The following is a 13,174-nucleotide window of genomic DNA, read 5'->3' as shown; positions in this document are numbered from 1 at the left end:
GTGCGAGTAAGATGAAGGTTGATCAAAGGCATTTGATGCTTATCAATGAAATCTGAATTGAATGTGTGTTGATGTGATCTTATGTTTGCTTCTGTTTGAGCTATGAATGAGAGAACTTGGTGAATTGTTAGTTTGTTCATTGCTTGTTGGTGATTGTATTGAATGGCATGATGAGCTTGGTGATTTGCTTGAGTGGCAAGTAACATACATAGTTGAGTATTATGAGAAGAATTCTGTGTTTCATTTGATAGCCCCCCACAAGTTGGGGCACATATGTTGATGAGCCCTAACTTGAGTTGAATTGTTGAGTAATCCTTTGCTCCTAGAGGCTTTGTGAGAGCATCAGCAAGTTGAAGGTGAGAAGGAATAGGGAGGAGCTTGATCTTACCTTGAGTGCATTTTTCTCTAACAATATGGCAATCAAGCTCTATGTGCTTGGTTCTTTCATGAAAAACAGGATTATTGGCAATATAAATGGCAGATTGATTATCACAAAACATAATAGCAGGCAAACAGAAATTGTATTGTAAATCTTCAAGCAAATAAGTAAGCCAAGTTAATTCACAAGTAGTAATGGCCATAGCACGATATTCTGCTTCACAAGAACTATGGGAAATGGTCTTTTGTTTCTTAGATTTCTAGGATATGAGGGAAGTGCCAAGATAGATGCAAAAGCCTGTGATGGATCTTCTAGTGTCAGGGCAGGCAGCCCAATCACTATCGCTATAAGCCTTTAATTGAACAATGGATGTGTTTGGGAAGTGTAAGCCTATAGCAGGGGTACCCTTAATGTACCTTAGGACCTTTAAGGCAGCATTATGGTGAGTGATGGTAGGGTTGGCCATGAATTGTGCTAACTGTTGGACAGCAAAGCATAAGTCAGGTCGTGTGTTTGTTAAGTAAATGAGACGTCCTACCAATCTTCTATAAGAGGGAGGATCATGAAATGGAGCACTAGAATCTTGAAACAAATGGGTTCCATATGTCATAGGGGTGTTAGAAGGTTTGCAGCCTAGGAGACCTATATCAGAAAGAATCTCAAGGGCATATTTCCTTTGATTCATAGAGATTCATGTTTTGTTTCGGGCAATTTCAAAGCCTAGAAAGAATTTCAAAGTGCCTAAGTCTTTTATCTTGAAGGTATTGTCAAGAAGAGTTTTGAGGTTGGAAATTTCATGTATGTTGTTACCAGTAAGAATAATGTCATCAACATACATAAGAATGACAGTGATTGAGTTTGAGGAAGAGTATTTGGTGAAGAGAAAGTGATCTCCTCTAGCCTTGTTGTAATTATGTTTGATGAGGAAGTGAGAAAGCTTGGCAAACCATTGTCTGCTTGCTTGCTTTAGTCCATATAGGGACTTTTCAAGCTTGCAGACTTGGTTCTGTCCAGAGGAGGGTAGGCCAGGAGGAAGGGTCATGTAAACTATTTCATTAATGTCTCCATGTAGAAAAGCATTGTTAATGTCAAGTTGTGCTAGAGGCCAATTATGGATAGATGCTAAAGCTAAAAGGAGCCTAACAGTGGTTATCTTGGCAACAGGGGTAAAAGTGTCAATGTAATCTATGCCCTCAGTTTGGGTGTATCCCTTGGCTACCAATCTAGCCTTGTATCTCTCAGGAAATATAAGAAAGATTATTGGGAAAGATCATTCTTACGTATTGATTGTATCCCAGGAAATTAGTCTTATTTTGGTTTCCCACATGTATCCTTGCACTAGAGGCAATCATGTCCGAGTCGGGAACATCCACAGGTACGTGGGGCTAACTCTCATAACGGACATTTTTTCCATCCACAAGACTTAAACCTGGATTCTTGCTTAAGAAGAATCAAACATGTACCACTTGAACCAACGTCCATTGGTCCCAATAAATTAGTCTATCACTGATTGGTTGCACACGAGGAAAAAAACTAATTTTTGCACTTACCTCACACTTTTGTAATAATTTAACAAAATAAAACAATAGTAATAATTAAAATATATAACTAGTTTTAAGAACCCAAACTCAGGTACCAAGAATATCAACTAAAACATTTAATTTTTTAATGCCTAGACCATTTATAAATAAAATTTCTTAGACCAGTTTATCGATTTTGTTACAAACATTTGAGGTCGTAAGAGTTTATAAGGAAAGAGAATTTTCACAAGAAATAACTCATTTTTGTCTTAAGATCATAAATATTGAAGTTTATTAATAGTTAACTCACTAGCTTAAACTAAAATATAGATCATAAATTTTGTTGTTTTTATAAGCAATGGTTCATAAAGTTAAATAAACGGCAAATAATGTTTCATGTGGTATTCATCCTCATAAGTAATACTATTAAGAAGACTTTAAGGTATATTATATTCACGATCTTTTAAAAATAGTTTTAGTGAAACTAATAAATCATTCAATAATTTGCGTTGGAGTTTTAAGAGGTTTATAAGGATAAAACAGGTGGAGAAAGAATGAAAGAAGTTGAATCAAGATGAAGAAAAATATAAAAGAGGTCGAGAGAGACAAGCAAATTCAATGGAATTATGTAGCAATGAAAACTGAATAGAGAGAAATGTGTGTATTGACATATATTGATTGCAAATACAAATATGCTATTTATAGTATCTAGTTATTCAACTAGAAAAACTAACTTTCTAAAAACAGAATGAATTAACGAACTTCTAACAAAAATATGTGCATGAAAAGTAAGTAAAATATGATAAGTCATTAACAATACGTTAGTTCGTGAGATTTTACTAGATCTCAAAAACTAAAAATTAAGAGTTCGATCTCTAAATATAACATTTGTTGGAAAAAACAATTATACATATCAAAAGAGATTAGTTCCTTATCCAAAATGCAAAATGTGAGAGGTTGTTACCAAAAAGAATGATAAACCTTGTAAAACATATACCATTGTTCAAACCAGATAGATTGCTAGTTCCTCGCTTTGGTAGCCGGTTAAAACTATAAAACAAATTGAAGATATAATATAACATTTTTAAAAAAAAATCGACTTTTATTGATTAAATTGGTTTGTGCTCAGTTTTAATTAACCTATTTCTTGATTTTGAATAAGTTGATAGATTTTGAATAATGGCTGGAATGTTTAATTGAAATGATCATGGAAAATTTACTAAAATTTGAATAGCTAGCATCATATATTGTTTTTCCTTTATAAACAAATTTCAATACCTTAGATGATCCAGGTTATATTCATAATTTTTTATTTATTTATATATATGCTTGAGAATGAGAAATTTTAAATTATAATATTCTCAAAAAATCAATATTGTACTCTTAGAGTATATAAAAATTTCTCCTATGAAATGGAGCATATTTATTGGTTCATTCTTACAACATTCTTATTTATTAAGAATACTCATTCCACAATAATAATGTTATAATTATTCTTATTAGAAAGAAAATATGGATCCCAAAGAAAAAAAGAATGGGAGATAAATTATGTGATACACTATAGAATAAATTGTGAGACCCAATTACGAATACGAATAATGCAATTGTAAAGAATGAATTCTCTTATAGAGATGCATTTCTCGTATAATTTTGGTATAGTGTTTGTGGCTCAGCCTTTGTGAAAGATGTTTTTCCTTTTGTGGGTTGAAGAAAGAGACATAAGGTATGACTTGGCTTTATTGTTGCCTCCTCCTTTTCCATTTGGCAAGATAGGGTACGTACGTATGAGAATATAAAGACTACACAAATTAATGAATCAAGTCCTACTCAAAAAAAGACAAAAATGGTTACCCTTAAAACATAGACCTAAAGTCCATCAACAATGGGTCTATCATTGTTTCAAATATCAATATATTAAGGTTTTTGGAGTCGACAAAATCGTATAATAATCATAATTGTGATCACATTTATCGTTATTTATATGAAATATAGAAGTTTTGAAATTATAAGCTCGTATCTTTCTGATCATATATAGTTAAGAAGAACAATTCTAATATAACATTTATTAAGTGACACTATATTTTAATCATAATATAAGTCTTTATGATATAATTACAATTTTCTTAGGGTTAGTTTGGGAGTTGGATTTTGGAGGGAAATGAAGGGAAAATGAAGATTTGGGAGTCATCTCACGAGTGCATTTCATGGTTCTCAGGCCTTCCGTTTCTCTTCCTTCTCCTTCAAAATCCAACTCTCAAACTAACCCTTAAGCAAAACCTTTTTTTATTTGATAGAATCAACAAAATGTCACCTTACTTACACATTGTTCCAACACATATACTATTCTCATAATACTTCGAACTTAGTGTATGAGATTCTCATTTAATATATTTTCTAAAAGGTAAATATATGTAATATTATCAAAGGAGTATAATTTTCGAAATTTGAACTCGTGACTTTCATACTACAACGCATAATCCTCACTACTCGGGTGCATGGAGTTTTGGAGAAGCACCGCTATATCACGAGAAAATCCCTGCCACACTAGAGGATTAACTGTCTACTCACTACGTTGGTGTCTCTAAAAACATTAGTGCAGTGCATGCAGTGTAATGTCTTATATAAATTACAAACACCAAACCAAAAATTTACCCAACCTGCATACTCTGATTCATGTCGTTCACATGGTTCCAAACCACAACCACAAACTAATCTTCTTCTCTATTCTTTGTTCTCTGTCTATGTAAGACATGTTCAGGTCCACTAATACCAATCATATTAAGTGTTCTTGTGACATTCTTATATGATAAGAACATGTTTTTGTTTTTTTTTCAGTGGGACCTGGTCTATGAAAAAATGGACCTCTTTGCAGGTTGAGAAGAGAGACAATGAAATTAAGAGCAATATTAGCATGGGTAGGATATAAGACCAATGAGAACTAAATAGTGTTTCACAAATGAAATCAAAAGGAAATTAATTGTTGAAAATGATTCATATATGGTGGGTTATTAGAACTTGGTTAGAGAAATTGGACAATTCATTTTGTTTACATCCATAGGGAAGCGAACTAGATGGTAGATTTTATGGTAAATATGTTGCATGATCGAGGTGAATATGAGAATTCGTATTGTGGAGCTTCTACCAATTAGGTGTAGAGATTTCTTTTATTTGATTTTACGGGAATATAATTTCCTATATTTGTCTTAGCTTAATCTTTTTTGTGTCTTAGCCCCTCTATTGTACAAAAAAGAAAGTAATTAATATTGTTAATTGGGGAGGTATAAGAATGTATTATATAATATAGGGTCTTATTTAAGAATAAAATTTTAGTTTTGTTGATTTTGATGGTATTTATCTTTAAGGGGTGGGTTTTGAATTCCCATATGTTATTCCAAAATGTGTAGCATTTTAGGTATAACTATTTTTTTATTATTAAGAAAATAAAACTTCAAGTAGATATATTTTAGTTTAACATTTTTTACCAATGAGAATGAGATGGTACACAAAACAATATGCACTTGGTCGTGGGCCTATCAATTAGGGTTGAGCAAGATTGGTCTTATCCATTCACACGGTTTGCCCCGATCATGATTATGGTCAAATAAGATCGGGTTTCATCGGGTCTAAGGTCAAGTTCGAGTTTAAAATTAAACCAAAACAATATTTAGTGTTAAGTAGAGGACAAATATGACTTGTCCTAACCTGTCTAATGATCACTCAATTATCATGTTTGTATATATTTCCATTAATTGTGTATAGAATAATGCATCTATTTTGTCGAAAGTGTCATTAATTCTCTAATCTTTCATCATATATATGATTAATAATATAAATACATATATAATTTCATATGTCAAATTATATATCCATAATAATAAGTAAAATATTGGGAAGGTTTTATCTAAAAGAGATATCCATTATATTTAATCGAGTCTAGGTCAGGTTCAGGTTTAAATGTTGTCTCATGCTCACCCCTACTCCCAATCAACAATAAGTGCATGAAGTTTTTGAGCATTATTTGGTTATATGTAACTTTGATTAATCTAGCTTGCAAGGAACAAGGTAATGTTCAATTCTTCCAAGGCGAGTATCCCACAAATTGCAGAAACTGCAAATGTGAAATTATGGCTATAGATCAATCAAAAGAACAATAAAAATGTAATAATGTAATATTTTGAGTGAGATAACAATCCATGTCAAAATCTAGCTTCTTATTGTACCTAGTCTATAGTCGTTTTTTGTGTACATATAGAACTCTCTTGTTCCTTCTTGTACCTATAATACCTTAATAATGTTAATTTTTTTTCAGACAAAAAAATGGTACACACTTTAGGAAAACAAATATGCTCTCATATCTAGGGTTGAGCATAACTTGATCATGCCTCAAGACTCATTCCTACTTAAAGTAATCGGTTTGGGTTAGGTTTATCCATCACACCTAAAAGGGGTGAATTTAGATCCAAAACTTGACTCGATCATCATTTAAATATGGGTGGGTGACAAAGCTTATTCATCTCAAACTGTCCCATACACCCCTAAGTGTTATATGTTCATGTTTCATAATTTTATGATTCTCATTTTTGTCTCAGGTCAACCCAAATAAATCCTTATACTGTGTCATTCTAGTTAGATTTAAATGCATTTTAATTTTTCGAGCTTAAAAATGAACTCAATCAACATTTACATTTACAAGTATATGAGTTAAAAGTGTAACTCATCTGAACCTATTATTTATATTCACCCGGACAAAGTAAAGTCCTTCCCTTTCTTTTGCCGACCATGGGTTCCCATTAATATCCTTCACTTCTCTGTCCCTATCCAAGTGGTGAACCCCACACTTCACCACTCACACGCGTGGCCCATTATTATTGAATATCAACACACAGAGAGAGAAAGAGAGAGAGAGAGAGAGAACCCTTCTGAGCAGGTTTTGGCATCACACAAATGTCTTCTTGTACGTGCATGCTTCATATAAATTTTTAAGCCATATTATATTCTTTATCCTGTTAAACGGTGTAGGTAATAAATGATAGGTTCACATAGTATTTATGGGCCAAATTTACTTGAGTATGAAGTTGTGTATTAGAAAATTTGGCTTTTCTCTCAACTTTTAATATTCAATAATTTAATGTGATTGATGTTATCTAAAACATAATTGATGTAATGATATAAGGATGTATTAGATACTTAAGATGACTAAAAAGTCAAAAAATTTGATTCTTGATAACGACACTTATTGAGAGTAACAATTTCATACTCCAAAATAGATTAGTTCATTACTCAAAAAATATATTTTATTATTCAAGTTGATCATTTGTCTTCAAAAACATACATTATTGTTATTATTATTATTACTATTATTATGAGGGACTTGATTAGTAATTAGATTTGTGAGATATAATATATTAACACTTAATTTTCTCTCATTTGAACTAGACTCGTCTCCGATACTCGATAGTGTATTATGAAGTAATAAAGAAAAAATTATATTAAATAACATTTGTATCCCCTCATTTATAATACTCTTCTCGTTTTTTTGTCAAAAAAAATTGGCTATCATTTTTTTTAACTATTATATAAGTGTTTTTGCTGTCTGAAAATTTGTTCTTGATTGAGTGGAAACTGATTTGAAAAAAGATACAATTGCTAACGTATGCAGATTGTATATATAGTGATTAGATTAGACAGTATATATATATTTGATTGGTACGTGTGGATTGAAGCTTAAAGTGTTCACATGTCCTCTCTCTTATATCTTTTCCTTTTCAACAAAGAAAAACAATTTTCACCAAACAATATGGATTTGTGACATGTTTTTTTTTTCTCTTTGTCTTTCTCAAACTATGCCACCCACAATGTTTGTTTTTTGTGTCTTTCTATACTTAATAAGTTAATTTGGTTGGTTGATCTAAATATGATAAAATATTCATATATCCAAAGTGGATATAGAGCATGCATATGTTGTAGAATTTGGTGGGACATATTTAAATAGTACATATTTTGGGACCAAAATTCTACCCTTTAGGTTGTGGCCCCAACTTATAACTTTGATCTCTTTATGCTCTATCCTCCACTAAGAAACATAGACCCATTGTTTTCAACATGTTAACTTTTTCATTGGGGTGCATGTTTGTGTTTTTTTGCCTCCTTTCAAACTTAAATTTCTACATTTTCAAAATTCATGTGCAAAAGACTATAATTTGACAATTATTTTTTTCATATATGTAATATGAAATAAAATTATATTAATACATCACCCTCTGTTTTATGGTATACATATATATATTTTCTCTCATACATAGCAAATGTTCAAGCTCATTCCAAAATCTTATTATTCTTATATACTTCTATAGCCACATATATGTATTACTATAGAACTATTAACTCTAGCAGTATAATTAATTAAATCTTTTTGTCCACAAAAAATGAAACCAAATCCAAATTCATCACATAATAGTTATGAGATTCAACATAATATAATTTTAATTATCAGTACATTAAACCTATACTAAATTGTCATCAACAAAAAATACACTATATTAAATGGTATAAGACCCAAATAATTTTGAATTAGAGTAAAGTAGTACGATCATGTTTTTTTTATCAACAATTGTTAGTATGTTAGTTGTTAGTATTTTATTGTGGGTGAGACTTCACCCTCAACCTCCTACACCCTACCCTCCAATGGCATGTAGTATGATCATCTTAATCTAATTTACATGTCATTGGAGGGTACCTACCTTACAAGAATTACACTATGGTATATATTAATATTTTATTGTATGACATGGAAAGTGTCTAATTTGTACTATTGAAGCATGCAAAACTAAAGATTAAAGGAATATAACACTTGGTGATTAGGAGAGACAATTTTTGTAATGTTGTTTTTGTGTTGTTTAGTGAAGAACTGAAGATTCTGTAGCAGAGACTAAATGGTTATGTCCCCTCTCTATAGCTTTTACACAGTGAGAATGAGCTTTCTCACGCTTCTTTAAGATTTTGTCATTTTCTATTTGAAAACAACAACTGAAAATTTTCAATATTTATATTTCTGTTTATCAACAGTGTGTCAGATCCTTAAACAATGATAAAATTACCATGGTGGTATGGTACTTTAATAATGCTATAAGATTGCCCATACATGATTATGAGTAACAATCATAATAGATTTTATAAATAAAAATCGGATTTAATATATATATGCCGACAATGTAAGTGTTTTTTACACTTTCAACAGATCATTTATTGTTGATTTATTAACCATTATTGAATCTCAAACAAAAGTAATACAAATCAATAATAAACAATATATTGTCAGTGTAAAAAACTTTATATTATTGGTACACAAATTTTAAATTGAGTTGGGTCAAGCAAGTGCTACAGGTGTGACCTTCAGGAGCCTGTGATAATAATGGACCCATTTAAAAAACAATAGTTTTAATTTAATTTATTAATGTTTTGATTTTCTAAATGATATAATAATGATTTTACTATATTTGATAGTGTACTTTAAATTCATGAGGTAAACCTGCTAATAGAGGTTGAATGATTAAATCAATACTTTGTTCAATTTTGATATTAAGTTTTTTTTGGTACTACTAATATATACTCTTATATTTTGGATAAAAAACTAATCTCTTTCAATATACATAACTGTCTTTCCTAACAAGTGTTGTTCTCAAAAATGAATTTAAATTGATCATATATGAGAGAAATTATCACCCATTACATCAAATTTTGTATGTTGAATAATATTTTTAGTGATTACTTTCAAATAAATGTTAAATAATATAATAATTACACAAATTTTTATACTGTTACTTGTTACTGTTTGTATTTTTAACCACAATGTAGCTGATTAAATTGATCATGAGTGCTGAAGTTACCATAGCGTTATTTATCATTCCATGCTTTTTATAAGATTTATCATTTCATGTTACAAATAACATGGCTTCGTTTTCCCCAGAATAATTAAAGGATTTCAAACTCAGCCATGTGTAATCTTAGAGTTGAACTTTATTTCAAAAAAGTTTTATGGTGATTTTTCCAATAAAGTTGATAAATATTGTACTTAAACTATTGTAACATAAAATATGTCTATTGCTATTCCCTATACAGCTATATACTAGGCATACTGCAATTATGTTTTAAGATTAGCAAATTCATAAATACAAAATATATGGACCTACATTGTAACAGTGATGGTGAAAAAACACTCTAATTACAAAAATATTATAATAGTAGTTTTTTACCTTGTTATTATAATATACATAGAGAATAAATGTATATACGATAGCGAATGCGTATTATTCATTATTGTTGTTTCATCTAGCATTCATATTTAATCATAATTTACGCTTTAAAAAATTCTTATAGTAAGTGTGTATAAATCTTTATACTAACACTATATATGTCATTTATAAGTAATATAAATAAGAGTTTAAAATCTATACACCGTCACTGTAATTTTTTTACACTGTCAATATTTGTATTACTTTTGTTTGAAATTCAATAGTAATTAAGATATGAATGATAGATAATTAGTGGCAGCGTAAAAAAACCACTTATATTTTTAGTATATACATGTTAAATTCAAATAAATGATAACCGATTATATATAAATCTTTGGAGGAGGGATCGAGTTATTCCAATAGTAAGCTTTTCCTAACCATCAATTTTAGAGAAATTCAATAGTTTCAATTAGTGAGTAGATCTAAACCATTAGATTTCTTCAAAATTAATGGCTAGGATGAAGAGTAAGTTTAAAATATACACTCAAATATTTATATACAATATAACGGATCATGACAAGAAATTTATATAACAATTTGAATGTGGATCTTTCTTACGTTAGGATTGAATCACTCTGACGATACCTTGAAAAAGATTATTTTAAGGCAAGAATGTCTATGTTGATATATGGAAATATATTATGTTATAAAACAAATATAAAGTAAATCCCTTCATATTTAAACACTCTTCTAAAATGATTCATTAGGTATTTCAAAAGTTACACATTAAGCTAGAAGAGTAGATAACAATTACATAAGCCTCACTAGTATAGTGTAATATTTATGTATTAATAGTGTAAATATTTATATACAATCAATGCATCATTATTATTTATTTGTATTACTTTTATTTAAAAGTCAATAATAATTAAGAATGAATGATGAATGATACAATAAAAGTGTAAAAATCTCTTATACTCTCGGTATATACATCACTTTCTCGCGCAAATATGATATGATTGAGTAACTATATGGTTTGAAAAAATGTGTTATATTTGATAATAATAGTAGTAACTTAGTGTTTTCACATTTTAACCATTGATGGTTTAGAATGTAATTCCATATATTCAGATTGTTTGCTTTTTTCTTTTTCCATATAGTGAAAACATTTTTGTGTGTTTTGGTTGTCTTTTGTATAAATATTTAAAAATAGGAAACAAAATGAAAATACTAGTCACATGATCAACCAAAAATTAAATGAAATTATAAGATTGTTATTATAGTAATATAAAATGAAAATATAAAACATTTTTTCATATCAAAAGAAAATGATAATTTCAATTTTTTAAAACTAAATTGTTAGGATCTATCCACAAGACTCGAACCCGAATTCTTGCTTAAAAAAAATCAAACATGTACCACTTGAACTAACGCTCATTGGTGTTAAGATCCGTGTATGAAAGAATAATCAAAATTTTGCTCAATATTTGTATGAATGTCTATATCCTAAAGTGTGATTAAAATGACACATTTGATGTTGTAAATTAGTTCACTTTCTTACTAAATCATTGATTGTTTTGAAATATGATATGACTACCTATAATTATATATATCATCCCAATGAATAGAATAGTGTAGATATAAACGTGCGAATCAAATCTATAGATTCCACTAATCTTTGCCTAGCTCATTATATTCAATAATGTTGTCTAAGTATACGTTTGGGTAATTATTGTTGACAATAATTACAAACCATACGCACAAACAAAAAGTTATTCTTCTTAGTTACATGGTTCTAATCTAAATAGTTATTTTCTCATTTTTTGTGTGATTATCATTAAAAAAAATTAAGAAAAAGTAGATAGTGTAATATCTATACACTGTCAATATAAAGATTTATATAAAACCACTACATTATCTACCATTTATTTGTATTATTTTTATTGATTAATCAATGACTATTAAAAAATAATAGTAAATGATAGACTGATAATGTATAAATCTTTTACACTGTAAGTAAATATTTTTTCTCAAAATTAAATTACTATACAAATCCATGCTTATAAGTGTGAAATGAAAAGAAAGAAAAGAAGGGGAAAAGGAAGAAACTCATCATTGCAAAGGAAATTTTGATGCAAAAGGACAATCTAATTGAGGCTCCTTTACCCCACAAGCATGTACATAAAAAAATTAAATCATAGTCTTTTTGTTTTTGTGAATAAAAATCCAATGCAGAGAATAATATAGTAACTTTAAACAAAGCCTCCATCTTGGACCCAATGTGTCTACAAAAATTCTTTAACATTTTTGTCATTTTGCACCCTATGATGGGATGCATTATTTTGGCAGCATTTTCTTGATTCATAATATTTTTTAACCGTTACTTCCATAATATTAAAACCATATTAATTCTTTGGAAAAAAGTTTCAAGAAATGCATTAAATAGTAATAGAAAATAAACCCTCTATTTTAGCCACTAATCACTCCACATGTAGCACCCATCTAACTCAAAAGGCTTCTTTTATTCAATTGTCATTATACATTTTGATTATACATTTTGATTGAAGTTGGAGATTCTAAACGATTTCAATTCATTTCAATTTCTCTATAGTACTAGAGAGTCGAGTATGAATTATAAGGAGAATTGAGATTTAAAAATTATTTTATTAAAAAATAAGTTAAAATACTAATTATTAGTTTTTTCTATTTTCTTCATATGTCAATATGGTAATGAACTCTGCGATACCAAATATTATCGAAATTTATCTCAATTATCCATGATTGTATGCATTTCTTGGACCAATAGATTACACATGATTTAGGTTTATCATGGAACAAATTAGTGTCCTAGTCCTCCAACCCCACGAGTTCATACCTATCATAGCTTTGAGTTGTTCTATATAATAGGGAAGATATACCCTATGTAGAGTCAAAGAAGAGCTTAATAATGTAATTCACATATCACCTTAAAAAACCATATAAAATGTGGATGGGCGAAACTTGGACCACATATATGTTAATATATACCTATTAACCTTGAGATT

At 29.4% G+C, this 13,174-nt stretch overlaps 1 protein-coding gene across 1 annotated transcript; it reads right to left on the bottom strand.

The window, feature by feature from the left end:
- LOC109363644 (uncharacterized mitochondrial protein AtMg00240-like) lies at positions 639-1,064 on the bottom strand. The gene has a single exon (XM_019609899.1). It carries the CDS (start codon positions 1,062-1,064, stop codon positions 639-641), a length of 426 nt encoding a protein of 141 aa, XP_019465444.1.

This window comes from Lupinus angustifolius, chromosome LG13, assembly GCF_001865875.1.
Source record: "Lupinus angustifolius cultivar Tanjil chromosome LG13, LupAngTanjil_v1.0, whole genome shotgun sequence".
Classification (NCBI taxonomy): Eukaryota; Viridiplantae; Streptophyta; class Magnoliopsida; order Fabales; family Fabaceae; genus Lupinus; species Lupinus angustifolius.
The sequence above is the reverse complement of the archived record's forward strand: the minus strand, read 5'-3'. Positions and strand labels throughout refer to the sequence as shown.